This window comes from Lissotriton vulgaris, chromosome 6 (assembly GCF_964263255.1).
Source record: "Lissotriton vulgaris chromosome 6, aLisVul1.2, whole genome shotgun sequence".
In the NCBI taxonomy this organism is placed as follows: domain Eukaryota; kingdom Metazoa; phylum Chordata; class Amphibia; order Caudata; family Salamandridae; genus Lissotriton; species Lissotriton vulgaris.
Window position 1 is genome coordinate 540587006 of NC_141694.1, and position 14282 is coordinate 540601287.

General features: G+C 51.2%; 1 protein-coding gene across 1 annotated transcript in view; it reads left to right on the forward strand.

Moving 5' to 3' along the window:
* LOC147707531 (dynein axonemal heavy chain 5-like) overlaps positions 1-14282 on the forward strand; it is a 1425553-nt gene that overhangs the window by 84527 nt on the left and 1326744 nt on the right. The window contains exon 5 of the mRNA XM_086925656.1: positions 13410-13612. Coding sequence (XP_086781782.1) covers positions 13410-13612 — 203 coding nt within the window. The remainder of the gene's footprint in view (positions 1-13409; positions 13613-14282) is intronic.

The window sequence follows — 14282 nt, forward strand, 5'->3', positions numbered from 1 at the left end:
AACAGGAGAGACATTGCCCTGGGGGACCAGATCAACAAAAGTACCCTGGTGCTCTTTGTGGAGTCCTCAGGTCCCCAGCAAGACTTCTTTAATTTCTGGTGAGGACTAGTGCTCTTGAAAACCAACCATTCTCAAAGGCAATGCAGACTGACAACTGGGAGGGCGCCAGATGGGCAAAACCATTCTTTCTAAAGAGTCCAGGAGATAAAGCAAGGTTACATGTCTCTCTCCCAGTAAACAGTTGAGAGGTTCTGTGGAGGAGAAGGAGAAGGACAAAGCTGCAGAGGAGAGCAGTTACATCCGGCCCCCCCTTCAGCAGTGAGAGGAGTGCATTGGCTGGGCAGAAAGCTGGCCTGTCTGTGCAGGTTTGGGCTCGTGTGTGGTCTTGGTAATTAGAGTATGGATGCCCCAAGTGGGCTAAAAGACATTATGTGAATCAGTGAGCAGTTGCCTTTTAAAGAAAAATCATTTTGGGCTGTACTTGCTTCCAAAGCATAGGCTGGGATAGAAAGGATTCCCCATAAACTCTTACTGGGAGCAAAAGAATTGCTTAGAAGGCACCACCATTGTTGGCTCTTTGGTGTTGTCAGGAGAGTAGCAGAGCCCCCCGGAGCCCATCTTGCAATTTTCTAAATGTCGCTCTAAATCTCCTAGGTCACAATAATAGTGAACCTGGGAAGAAATTGTTCAGCTTTTAAAAACATCTGAAGTTGCTATTTTCGTCAAGAAGTGATGGAGTGCTTTGACCCTTGTTGCTAGGTCCCTGGGATGCTTGGCAGATTTTGTTAAATGTAGAAGTAAGACTCTCACACTGAAATATTTAGTATTTGAATGCTATATTGACATGGGCATTTTGAAACATAAGATCACTGTACATTGCCAAAATCATAGAAAGAAGTTACCATCTTGAAATGTTTTCATTGTTAAATTGCATTATGGTTGATGGGCGTGTTTTGCATTTGACTGTTAGTAACTTTACCTCTTATATTTTGTTAGTCTGTATTTTGTTTAGGGCTATGATTTGCGGATGCACAGAGCATTAGAGGTACCTCCACCATAGGTGGTCCATAGGACATGTAGGGGTGTACATGATCTATGTGATCTTTCATTGTTGTACATCCCGTGTGAGCTGCAAGAGACTGTAAACGGTATCACAATAGATATTTCTGCCTGCCATTTTGTAGATATTTGTTAATTTGAGTGTAACATTTTGTTTTGTGTGTAATGAAGTACTTTTCCTCAAAAATAAAACACTGACTGCACAGTGATGTATTAAATGTACCTTATTGCATTTACTGATTTTGCATTTGCTGATTTCTGAGTTTCTAGTCCACAGCCTCCCTTCAGCAGACTGTTGGCACTCAGGACTGAGATCCAAAGCCTCTCCTTGCCTTTCCATCTCCTTATCTCCTTCAGTTGTTGTAGCAAGTGACTGGTGGATTTCTGCTCAGGCCCTCAGCTCGTTTCGCAAATCCACCATCCTAATGGTGCTTTTGGTAGGAAGTTGCCTCTTTTTACAGAAATTATTGTGCTGGTTCACAGTGTAGGACTCCATGTTTGCCAGCTCAAACTCCATGTTGGAAGAGGCGGATTCAGACACAGCAGGAAGTGAGGACATTTTGAAAAATCAAAAGGGACAGTTTGGGAGAATTTTATCCGAATTGGTCTTAAATGATTTATGTGGAGTGATAGTGTAACACAAAATTACTGTATGGCACTGCACAAACACAAGTCCAATCCTCACCGTTGCACACCACTATAAGAAATCGGGTTGTTGGTTGCCTAGGGTGTGTGCTCTTGTCAAGCAGCAACCACAATCCTTGTCTGGGTAAGGCACAAGCAAACCCTGAAATAACTTGTGCTCAACCCCTGGTCGATTGGCATAGAGCAGTCAGGCTTAACTTAGAGTCAATGTGTGAAGTATTTGTTCAACACTTCAAACAGTAGCACAGTGAAAACATACCACAAAAGCTCCCACACCAGTTAGAAACATGGATCTTTATTTAATAAATAAATCAAGATTAAAACGACCAAAATTCAGTTAATAGAAATGAACATATTGAATTTTTAAGAGAAAGTAGCTCCAAAAGGCATAATGCGCCAACTGTGGATATCGGGTTGTGCCGGACCTGGACAAAGTCACAATTCAGGCTGACCACAATGGAGCATAGACCAGCTACAGGGACCCAGTTAAGCCTCCTGAACAGAGTACCTTAAATCCGGGTTGTGTGGATTTGCGTCAGAGATGCGCTGTTCAGCCTAAGCGATGTGTCATTTTCAGAATGCGACGAAGTTGCATTGTGATGTCCTGTTGCATTGAGATTATGGACCCCATTGATGAAGGCTTGGGATGAGAAGTCTAGAGTCGGGGATGCGTTACACAGTTGGTGCAATGCGCCGGTCCTGAGGAACTGCGTGGCTGCGATTCGGAGTTCCTCTTCACCACTGAGGCTGCTGTAAAGGAGAGATACGAGGGCCTGCACCAAGGATGTGCCAGGCAGCAGTGGTACCAAAGGCGGTGCATGTTGCAACGGCAATGGGAGGCCTTGTGACGGGTCCAATTCACGCAGCAGCGGAGATATGTTGATTCTGCTCAGGGTTGTGCCACGCAGCAGAGGAGAGGCGTTGGTTCCGCTGGATCCACAGAAGCTGGCAAAGCAGCTTAAGCCCACTTCCAATGGTCCAGAACTGAAATGGCACCACTGGCAAATCAGACTCAAAGATGGCATAGTCCAGGTGCAGATGCAAGGTTGTGAAAAGTCTTATGTCCCTAAGGCTGCAGATCAGGAGGCCAACCGTCTAGCCTTTGGAGTCACTCTGGGCTCTGGGTACAAAAGCTGCAGATACAGTCCTTCTCACCCAGGCAAGAGGGCAGCATGTCAGCACATCAAAGCAGGAGTCAAGCAGAATGCAGTCCAGCAGAGTGGCAGTCCTTCAGCAGCACAGCAGTCCTTCTTCCTGGCAAAGTACCCAGAGGTCCTGAAGTGTACTGGAGTTGGTGTCTGGGGTCCAGTATTTATATCCAGTTGTGCCTTTGAAGTAAGAAAGAAGCTTCTGCAGATTTCCTTTTTAAGTCCCCAGGCACCTTGCCTTCCCTTACCTGGCTCCAGACTAACTACAAGGGATATGTAGCCCTTTGTGTGGCGGCAGGATGGAGCCTGTTCAGGTGTAAGTGGGCAAGTGATGGCCCATCCAGGCACACCTAAGCTCCCTATTGTGTGTGGCTGTCTAGAAGGAATACACAAAGCTCAACTGTCAGCTACACCCAGTCATGTGACCAAAGGCAGGCTATGGGCACTAAATGGCTATGGCCAGAAAAAAAAACTTTCTAAAAGTCATATTTTCAGAATTGCAATGTAAAATCCGACTTCACCATAAGTTAGGATTTAAAATTGTGATTCCAGAGACACAAAACATGAAGAGGTTTTTTTAACCAGGGCATGTAAAACATACAAGTACAAGTCCTGCTTTTTAAACACATTGCATCTTTCCCTCTGCACTATCCAGGGCCTACCATAGGAGTGCCTTATATGTTTATATGTATGAAAAAAGAAGGTTTGGGCCTGGCAAAAGGTTTATTTTGCCAGGCCTAAATGGCAGTTTAAAACTGCACACATAGGCTCTGCAATTGCATGCATGAGACGTATTTAAAGGGCTGCTTAAGTGGATGGCACAACCAGTACTGCAGGCCCACTAGCAGCATTTTATCTACAGGCCCTGTGTACATGTAGTACCACTTTACTAGGGACTTATAAGGAAATTAAATGTGCCAACTGGTATTAAACCAATATCACCATGTTTTGAGGAGAAAGCACAAGCACTGTAGTATTGGTTAGCAGTGTTGAAGTGAGTAGAGTCCTAAGGCCAGCGAAAACAAGACTAGGAAAAATGGAGGAGGAGGCAAAAGGTTTGGGGGAAGACCACCCTAAGGGTGACCGGTCTAACACTCTTACTTTTCAAATCTTACCCAAAATTGAAATATTACATGTTTTTTTCCTGGTTATATTGAGATGTTCATTTACTCCTTGAAATCTAGCATTTTTCTTTTATCCACCCTATTCCTAAAACCCTAAGCAGTCAAACTAATTTGAATTTGTTTCCAATACCTTCCAATGTATAATCCTTAAGACTATGTACTTATGCAAGTCTGTCACTTACTCTCATCGAATTTCCTTCTCTTAGCAGGGTTGCCTGAAGAGCAGCAGCATTAGGTCTGCCCTGCTTGTTTTTATTATGCAGTACAGCTAGTCTGTGATCTCATTCATTTTCCTTCGTAAACCTAAAGAGCTATACAATTTATTCTGTGCCTCCAGGTCTGTCAAACTCATGTGTAATTTCCCTTCCTGTACTGTAGTAGTCTGTGATCCCTCAGATAGGCTATAATTTTGTTGAAAGTTGCTTGTTACCTTGAGAATGTTTTCTATCCTAAAAACAGCCCCCATCCTTCCAAATAAACATCAGAAAACTGATGTCCAGGCCAGTCAGCTCTTACTTCACACTTAGTTTAATTATTAGCATTTTCTTAATAACAATCTATATGTTAGCAGGCACATAGAGAGACAAAGAGAGTTCGAGAATTTTTAGGTCAAGTATGTAAAAGGCTTGCCAACTAAATAAAAGCACAGTGAACGATACCTCAATAGACGTGGTGAATGAAACCTGTGCCCTTTATGGTGACATGCCCGGTAGCATAGGCACAGGCTTTTGAAAATGTGTACTTAGTGTAGAGGGAGCCAATGAACAGTGATCATATGGTGAGAAATAAGCTCTTTGTACCATACTACAAGAGTACTCTGGGCATAAGCATTTGAATAAGAATGATTTTGTATAAGTTGCATTTTGGCAAAATGTATTTGGAACCCCCAGTGATGGGGAACTGCAGTTGTCAAGGTTGTTGGAGAGAAGGGTCTCTCGAGAGATGCTTCAAGTTGGTTCTGGCCTTAATTCTACTATGTAGCATGAACCTGCAAACTCAGACCTCTGGCTATGCAGTCATCTTGCTTGGTTCTCACGCATGGTGTATGGTGTTCAGAAATGCAAGCAAACACAAGCAAGGCTCTTAATTTGATGTATTTCTGCAAAAATACCAATTTCTAGCCCTCAAAAAGTGAACACCAATATCAGCAATCCCACATCGTGCAAGCCAGGTTATTTATCATTACTTAACCTCAAACCATAAAAAATAAAAAAAAATATTCAGGACCAATTAGGGCTGTGGTTAAGTGTCAGAAAGATTAAGACGGGGGCGTGGCTACGATGGTGGCTCGGTAAGACGTGTCTCGCAGAGGCTCCCCGGGCCTGATCCCCCGCCAGGGAACCTTGCGGACCTTCGCCCTCACCGAGCTGGCCAGTAGCAGCGGACAGGGTCCGGGAGCAGTGCGGCAGAAGCGGAGTCGGTGGCGAGGCTCGAGGCTGCCGCAGAACGCCGAAAAACGGAGCCGCCTGACGGCGAGGGGCAGGCGCGGGCAGCAGTGACCCGAGCGCTGGGGCCGAGCGGCCCGGGGAGACCCCCGGCGGCATCTAAGGCTCGAGTGTGGGGGAGTCGGGGATCCCGACAGCGACTCCGGAGCCCCGGGGGCATCACCCGGCAACACCGGGCGGAGGCTTGAGCGGACAGGAGAGAGAGTACGAGGCGCCGGGTCCGCCGGCCCCTGAAACTACGCGAGGCCCCGGCGTGGGCCTAGTGGAGGTGGGCGCCGAGGGCCGGAGAAGCCTGGCTGCAGCCGGAGGCGAAGGGGACCAGCGCTGCTGCCGGGAAGCGAGTTGGACCCCGCACGGCGCTACAGGCACAGGACGATAGTTGGTGAAGACCCCTGCGGTGTCTGCGGGGGCCGAGAGGAGCAGTCCTGCAGCTACCGACTGCGGCCCAGCGGACTGTGAGGTGCCGGGTCCGCCGGCCTTCGGAGCTACGAGGGGCCCCGGCGTGGGCCCAGCGGAGGAAGCGCGGCCCTGCTGTGCCGCGGGCCGGTGGGGCATATCGGCCTCGGGTGGCGGAGGGGCCCGGCACCCTTAAGGTGGAGGTGAGCGGCGCCCCGGGGGCGGCCGGGGAGCGATAGAGGACGCGACTGGGGATCCCCCCCCCCACCCACTACAGGCGACCCCCCGGAGGCACACATGGCGCGGGGCTGAGGCGCGACTGCAACTCTGGGGAGGCCCGAGGAGGCGGGGGGCCCTGGGAGGAGGAGTGCCGAGCGGGTGGACTGCAGCCCAGGGATACCAGGCGGGCGCCAGGCCCTATATCCCAGGCGAGGAAGAGCAGCGGGGTTGAGGCCTATGGCCTAGGGGAGAGGCCCCTGGGACGCGATACCGGCCTTCCCAAACTACGGCCAGAGCACACCAGAGCACCTCGCGGAAGCGCCCGGAGCCCTGTCCAGGCTGAGGCCCACGGCTGGGATAGCCATGTCAAACCGAAAAGGGAACCGCAACATCTCGGAGATGCTGGCCAAGGGACCCCCCAAGCCCGATAAAAGCCCAGACAAACCGGCGCCGGGGCCCCCCCCCAAGGGGAAGGATCTACCGGAGGGCGAGACACCGGCGACCAAGGCGTTCATGGAAACCCTCTTCGCCTCCCTGAAAGACGATATTCAAACTTTCCGGCAGGAAATGACCGGGGAGTACAAGGAACTCTGACGGGACGTCGACGAACTGGGGGAGAGAGTAGCGGCCAACGAGCTCTCAGGCCAGGCCCGAAGCGAGGAAATAGAACTCCTTCGGCAGGAGATCGTCCGCCTTCATGACCAGCAAATGGATCTCCAGACCCACGCGGAGGACCTGGAGAACCGCTCCAGGCGCAATAACATTCGAGTCCGGAATGTGCCGCTCAAGGCGGAGGGGGACGACATGGCGGGATACCTGCAAGCGCTCTTCCGGATGGTGCTGGGGGAAGGAGAGGACTTCGCGGTTCGTATTGACAGAGCCCACCGAGTGGGCCCGGCCCGCCGGACCCAGGGCCCCCCGCCGGACATTCTGGCCTTTCTGCCGGACTACCCCTTGAAGGAGCGCATCCTGAGGGAGGCTCGTCACAAGCAACCCCTCCGCTTCCAGGACCACAATGTGGAACTTTTTCAGGACTTGGCTGCGACCACCCTACAAAAGCGGAGGGCGTTTAGGGTTGCCACAACTTTCCTGCGTAAAGAGGGGGTCCCGTATTCCTGGGGACACCCGTTCCGCCTGGTCTTTAAGTGGAATGGCGCCCTCCACCAGCTGCGTTCCCTACGAGACACATGTGCGGTGCTAGGCATCCCCCATGAGGACCCACACCAGGATGACATGGCAGACCGGCAGTCCTCCGGGGCCGGGACGGGCTCCCCCGGGACGTCGAGGGACGGATGGCAGACAGTGCGGCGGGACAGACAGCGGAAGAAGCCTCTCAAGCCCGATCCGGACACGGTGGCCCTGGAACAGGCTGCAGCAATCCATGAAGTATCCAAAGACACAGGCGCAGCCCCCTAAATGGATTCTGGCGAAGGTCGACATCAGATAAGTTTTGGCTCCTGGATGGGTGGGGGGGTCGGGGGGCCATGAGCCGCCACTGCCACACACCCACTCATTGACTCATTTACCACAGGCCTAGACTGTCTCATGATTGGCCTGGGACTATGTTCGCCAGTTGGGGGGGGAGGGGTGAAGGGGAATGTTGGGGGGGGAGTTGGGGCTCGGGAGGATGAGAGGGGGGGAGCTCGGTGTGTTCACTATCGATTGGCATTTGGTACCAGGGGTTGGGTTGGCTGGGGGTCTGGGTCAAGGCGGATGGGACGCACGCATACTCATGGCTGCTGATAGCATAAGTATCCTCTCACTTAATGTCAAGGGACTCAATAACCCCATCAAAAGAAGGGCAGTCATCTCCTTCCTTGAGCGTTCTGGGGCTGAAATATGTCTGTTACAGGAAACGCACCTGTTGGCGAAAGACTGGCACCGCATGAAAGCTAGGGCCTTCCCTCACCAATTCTACTCCGCGACCGGCGAAAAGAAAGCGGGTGTAGCTATACTAGTGGCCAGGCACTTCAAAGGGCGGGTTGGGAATAAGGTGGCCGAAATCAGGGGCAGGCTCTTGGCACACACGATACACGTAGGTACCTCTTCCTTCACGTTGGGCTCCATTTATGCACCCAACACCAAACAGGAGGTTTTCTTGAAAGGTGCGCTGTCTGAAGCGCTTTCGGGCGATCTGAGACTGGTACTGGTGGGAGGGGACTTGAACCTGGTCATGGACAATGAGAAGGATAGGTCTGGGAGGAGGTTTGGGGACTCCGGAGCGCTGTCGGTGACAGGGAAGCAGTGGTTAGGGGACAGGGGGCTGACTGACATCTGGCGGGACAAACATCACACTGCCCCGGGATACACCTTTTACTCTCATGTGCACCACACATATGCTAGACTAGACCACTTCCTGGGTTCGGCTGACATAATTCCCATGGTTCGGGACATTGACATTACACCGGCGGCACTTTCAGATCACGACGCGGTGACCCTCCAACTGACCGTCCCGCGTACTCCTCCACATAGGGGCAAGTGGCGACTCAGGGAAAGTATACTGGCCCGTAAGGGAGTCGTGCAGCAACTGTCCCAAAGCATCACCACTTATTTGGACCAGAACGACACGGGAGAGGTAACCCAGGCGACATTGTGGGGGGCGCTTAAGGCGGTCATTAGGGGCGAAATCATGGCGATCGCCGCAGCAGAAAATAAGGAGCGAAAAGATCGGAGACGGGACCTGGAGACGCAGGTGCTAGAATTGGAGCGGGTTCACAGTCGGACGGGAGCCCCCCGGATTTGGCGCAAACTGAAAGCGGTCAGGGCGCAACTGGCGAGTCTAGACCTGGACAGGGCGGAATACGCGGCACTCCGCCTCCGCCACACGTACTACGTGGGGGGAGACAAGACGGGCCGCCTGCTGGCTAGCAAACTCAAGGCCAAAACCGTCCGCTCCCAGATCCCTGTGATACGCGGAGACGATGGCGGCGAGGTCCGAGAGGATGACCGCATAGCGGAGGCATTCCGGACTTTCTATGAGCAGCTGTATGCCGCCGATCGGACCGTGGGGGAGGAGGCGGGGAAGACTTACCTGGAGTCTATTGAGGTCACCGCCCTTAACGACGTGAACTCCGCAGCGTTAGATGCCCCCTTCCGCCTGGAGGAGGTCGTAGCGGCCATTGCCCGTCTTAAACCCTTGAAAGCTCCGGGCCCGGACGGCTTCTCCGCGGGCTTTTATAAAACCTTTTGCCCCCTCCTGGCACCAGTCCTTACAAAGCTGTTCAACTCATTCGAGGGCCAGGGCTCCATCCCGAGGGAGATGTTGGAGGCAGAAGTCGTAGTCCTTCCGAAGCCGGGCAAAGACCCCTCACGCTGCACTGCGTACAGGCCGATTTTGCTCCTCAACGTGGACCTTAAGCTCTTCACGGGCATTCTGGCCTCCCGGTTGGGCCCGTGCCTTCCGGGCGTCATCGACCCTGACCAAGCGGGCTTCGTCCCCTCCAGGCAATGCGCGGATAATACGAAGCGCATTATGCATGTCATAGACAAAGCTCACGCCAACGCCTCGGACGCTGCACTGCTCTCGGTGGACGCCGAGAAGGCGTTCGACAGGGTGGACTGGAGGTTCCTGGAACAGACGCTGGTCAAGTTCGGCGTGGGCCCGCGCTTCCGCTCCTGGGTGGCGGGATGCTACACGTCCCCGAAGGCGACCATCAAAGTCAACGGGGTCAGCTCTAAGCCGTTCGACATCCAGAGAGGCACGCGACAGGGCTGCCCCCTCTCGCCGCTCCTATTCGCCCTTTATATCGAGCCATTTGCCCAGCGGGTTCGGGACAATCGTGCCATAGCCGGGATCAAGTTCGGAGGAGTGGAGCAAACCATCAGCCTCTACGCGGACGACATTCTGGTGGCGGTGGATAACCCACGGGTCTCTCTGCCGGCCTTCCTATCGGAAATGACCGCATTCGGGGCTGTGTCGGGCTTCAAAATGAACGTCCAGAAGTCCGTCGTCCTGCCGCTAGGTAGCAATACCCGACCAGCTAACAGGGCATCGCTGCACATAGGGGGGCTTGAGGTCAGCACCACCGTGCAGTACCTGGGGATAGACCTGACGCCGGCGACCGTTCAAACGGTCGACCTTAATTACACCAAGCTGCTGTCGCGCGTTCAGGGAGACATTACGAGGTGGAAGCAACAGCCGCTTTCGTGGCTGGGTTCGGGTGGCGGCCATAAAAATGTCCCTGTTGCCCAAGATCCTTTACGTATTCCAGACCATCCCTGTCACTCCCCCACTGGGGATGCTGAAGAAACTACAGGATGCCCTGCACCATTATGTTTGGGCGAATAAAAGGTCCAGGCTGCGGTGCGACCTGGCCATAAGGACAACAGCAGAGGGGGGTTTGGGGGTTCCGGACCTGAAGCGCTACTTCCAAGCGGCTCAGCTTAGATTCCTCCTGGAGTGGTCCCGGCCGACTTCGGAGAAGCACTGGCTGTTCCAGGACAGGGCCATGGCGGGCCTGCCCCTCTGGAAGGTTCCCTACCTGGCGCGCCCGGACAGACCACCGTACCTCAAAAGATCCCCTATCACCAGGACCCTTTTGCAAGTGTGGGATGCGACCGCGGTCCCGAGGGGCCTGACGACCTTTCCCTCCCCCCATGACGCCTCTGCTGGACAATCCGGCGTTCCCCCCTGGCAGATCCCCGAGCTCATTCCCGCAATGGCGACAATCCGAATGTCGCTCCGCGGGCCACCTATTCGACATGGAGGGCTTCATGACATGGGACGCCGTGATAGCAAACTACTCACTGGATAAGCCACTCCGCTACCAGTACTTCCAGCTTAGGCACTGGCTGACACACGCCGACGTGGCGCCTTTGGCTCGCCGCCCCCTCACCCCCTATGAGCGTTGGATCATGACCAAAACGTCAGACACAAGGTCCATCATTGAATTATATCAGATGCTGTCCCCACCCCCCCCTACGGAGAAATCTGCTGGGCAGAGGCGCTGGGAAAGGGAACTGGGGCGCACTCTTTCAGCTAAAGAATGGCGAGACGTATACCACCGTGCTCATCACACGGCCAGGAATACCGCTAGCAGGGAGGCGGCGGTCAAGATCGCCTACTACTGGCACTTGACCCCTGAGCGTCTACACCAGGGGAACCCGAGCAAAGACCCTAAATGTTGGAGAGGGTGCGGGCACACGGGGACCATGCTACACATCTTGTGGGACTGTCCCGCGGTACAGGAATATTGGACGGCGGTACTCAAGGACATAGACACTCACTTTGACACCGACATTCCACGATTCCCAGCTTATGCTGTTCTTGGACTGCCGAACGACCTGACGTTCCCACTCAAGTCCTTGAGGGGAAAACAGATGGGACTGGCAATGGGGGCAGCGACGCAGCACATCTTGTCACTATGGGGGTCCACTAGGCAGCCCACACACACGGGGTGGTTACACCGGTTATGGTACATCATGGGGATGGAAAGGATACAGGCCTCGCTTACTCAGTCCTCCGAAACTTTCAGAGAAACTTGGCGACCACTCATCTCTCTACTTTCCCAAGAATTTACGGAGCTTACATGCCCGAGGTATCTCCGGGTCCTGAAACTGGCGGAAGGGTTTAGAGATGAAAAGACCAGAGTGGAACACAAAGTCTAGCCTATACACCGTACAACCACCTTTAAGCGCTACAAGGAACACACCGGGCGGGAGGGGGGAGGTCGGGGGGGTCGGGGGTTGTTGGAGGGGTGGGACACAGTTGGGGTTGGTTGGGGGGGAGGGCCTGTTGGGGGGTTGGTGGAAAAGAGTTCTGACGGTCGCAGGGGGGCGTACCCCCCGCCAAGCAAACATACTCGGGCACCCGGACCTGCCTCACTTCATGGACGCACAATGGGGTGCGCAGCAGGGTCGGGGACGGGCGCCACGACATAGACTTTTGTTTCTTCGAATATTGTATGTATGACATTGCTTTGTGGAACTCAATAAAAATATATTTGATCAAAAAAAAAAAGAAAGATTAAGACAGTTTAGAAGACATGTGCAGCACACCCCTATGTTTACAGTAATGGTCAATGTCAAGAACTTAGATCTATGAAGCCAGTTTTTCATCTATTTATCTAATTTCACGCAAGTTATCTTTTCAATGTACAAGTAAGTTCAGACAGAAAAGCAGAGTCCACGTCAATGAGTATCTTCAGGAGTATCCCAATCAGGAGATATAAACAGTTTTCTAACTTAATTGCCACCTCGCATGAAAAGGGGTGGGAAACACCTAATAGGTTGTACGTATATTTGATCCAATGATAATAATCTTAAGGACCTATGTATGATGAGCTCCACTAGTAGTTATAGGCTGACGGCATTTTGACCTTGATAAGTTCAAATCCGGAAAGTTAGCAGAGCAACCAAAAAATTCTATCCTTCAGCGCGTGTCATTCCTCCTGTCTTACACAGGAGGAATGATACTTTTACCACCCCTTTTCATGCGAGGTGGCAATTAAGTTTGAAAACTGGTTTTATCACCTGATTGGGTTACGGTCTGCATGGTCCCGTGGATCTTTAATATTCCACAGCCTAAAAAAACGTTGAGATCTCACAAATTGACGATAGCACCTAAGTCAAGTCGTACCAATTTACTACATCCGAGCCGCTGGGCTTCTGTTTTGATGTACTTATATTACACCACGTGCCTTGACAAAGTCTATGGGTAGACAAAACAAATGTTGGCAGTTTTGTCTGAATTGGAAAAATTTTGTCTGGATTGAATACCAAAAAAGAAAAGAAACGAAAATAATAAAAGGAAAAAAACACCATTTGAAGATACTCATTGACGTGGACTCTGCTTTTCTGTCTGAAATTACTTGTACATTGAAAAGATAACTTGCGTGAAATGAGATAAATAGATGAAAAACTGGCTTCATATAGCTAAGTTCTTGATATTGACCGTTACTGTAAACATAAGGGTGTGCTGCACATGTCTTCCAAACTGTCTTAATTTTGTGTGTACAACTTTTTGTTGCAACCATTGGTACTCTTTGGGTAGTGGGTACCGGGAAGACCATAATAGCAACCCAACAACAGTGAAGAACTCTCTGACTGACTAAAACTTTCTATATATACACTGCAAACTGTCTAGTGGATGTGCAATTCCATCTCTTATCTTTGTGTAAGAGAACACTACTACCTTTTGAGTGTCAGAAAGATCACTGTTATATTTCCACTGACTAAGAATGAAGTTTGTGAAATAAACATATGTAGTCATATTTATATGCATTAACAGGAACATTAAATGGTCACAAAGTTTCTGTGCCCCCTTCCCCGACAGCCGTAACATACCTGCGAGCTGCCCTCATACGGTCCTTAATGTTAATGGCCTTCATTTTTGATCCAATTGACTCAGTTTGTGTCTCCAAACTTGGCTGCAGGATACAGGCTTGCTTGGCCCTGCACACCTATTTCCAGGACGCCTTACGTCAACTGCGTGAAAGCCTAATCAGATCCCCAGGCATGCGGCGATCCTCCTCCTCCAGCTCCATCTCAACCGTTCCTGGGAAGGCGCCCTCGCCCTACACGGCCAAGACAAACAAGCCCTACGTCAAGCTTTCCTCCTCAATCACCTCTAGTCTGGGTAAGAACAAATTAAAAAACACACTGACGGAAGGCCACAGGCCAGTCTTCATGCGTACGCTGAAATGTTTGTGAATGGGAGACACAGTACGTAAAAAGCTATTATAAATATCTATCTGCTTCGTCTCAGTTGTAGGTTTTTACCAGATGGCTGCTCTTGTAATTATTGGGCATATGTATGAAGCCATTTTCCCATTCGCATATGGGCCGATTCTCAGAATCGGCCCGTTTGTGAATGGAAAAAGCCTTTTGGGATGTTTCATCCCAAAAGGCCATTGATGCCAAGGTTTCAGATTGCTATGTGTGACATTTTTTTATTTCAGTATAATTATGAGTGACATTTCAACCACTATGAGTGACACTTTTCTCACGGAGCAAAATCAAGCAGTAATGACAAGGGAAATGTATAAACATAATAAATAACACCCAAGAAACTCTAAGAAAATCTTAAAACGGCTCCAAATCACAGCAATGAAAGGGCACTAACCTAGTGCCCTTGTAAACTGATCGTAGTTTTATGGGGAAATATGCAGTACGTCATTGGCAGAGTCAAGTGCTTTCAACAGGGACATTTAACCTCTCCTCTGTGCGAAATCACTGTGGTAGGGTTAATTTTATAATAAATACTTCTGTCTCTAGTAAAGTCACAACACTACACTGGTGCACCTAGG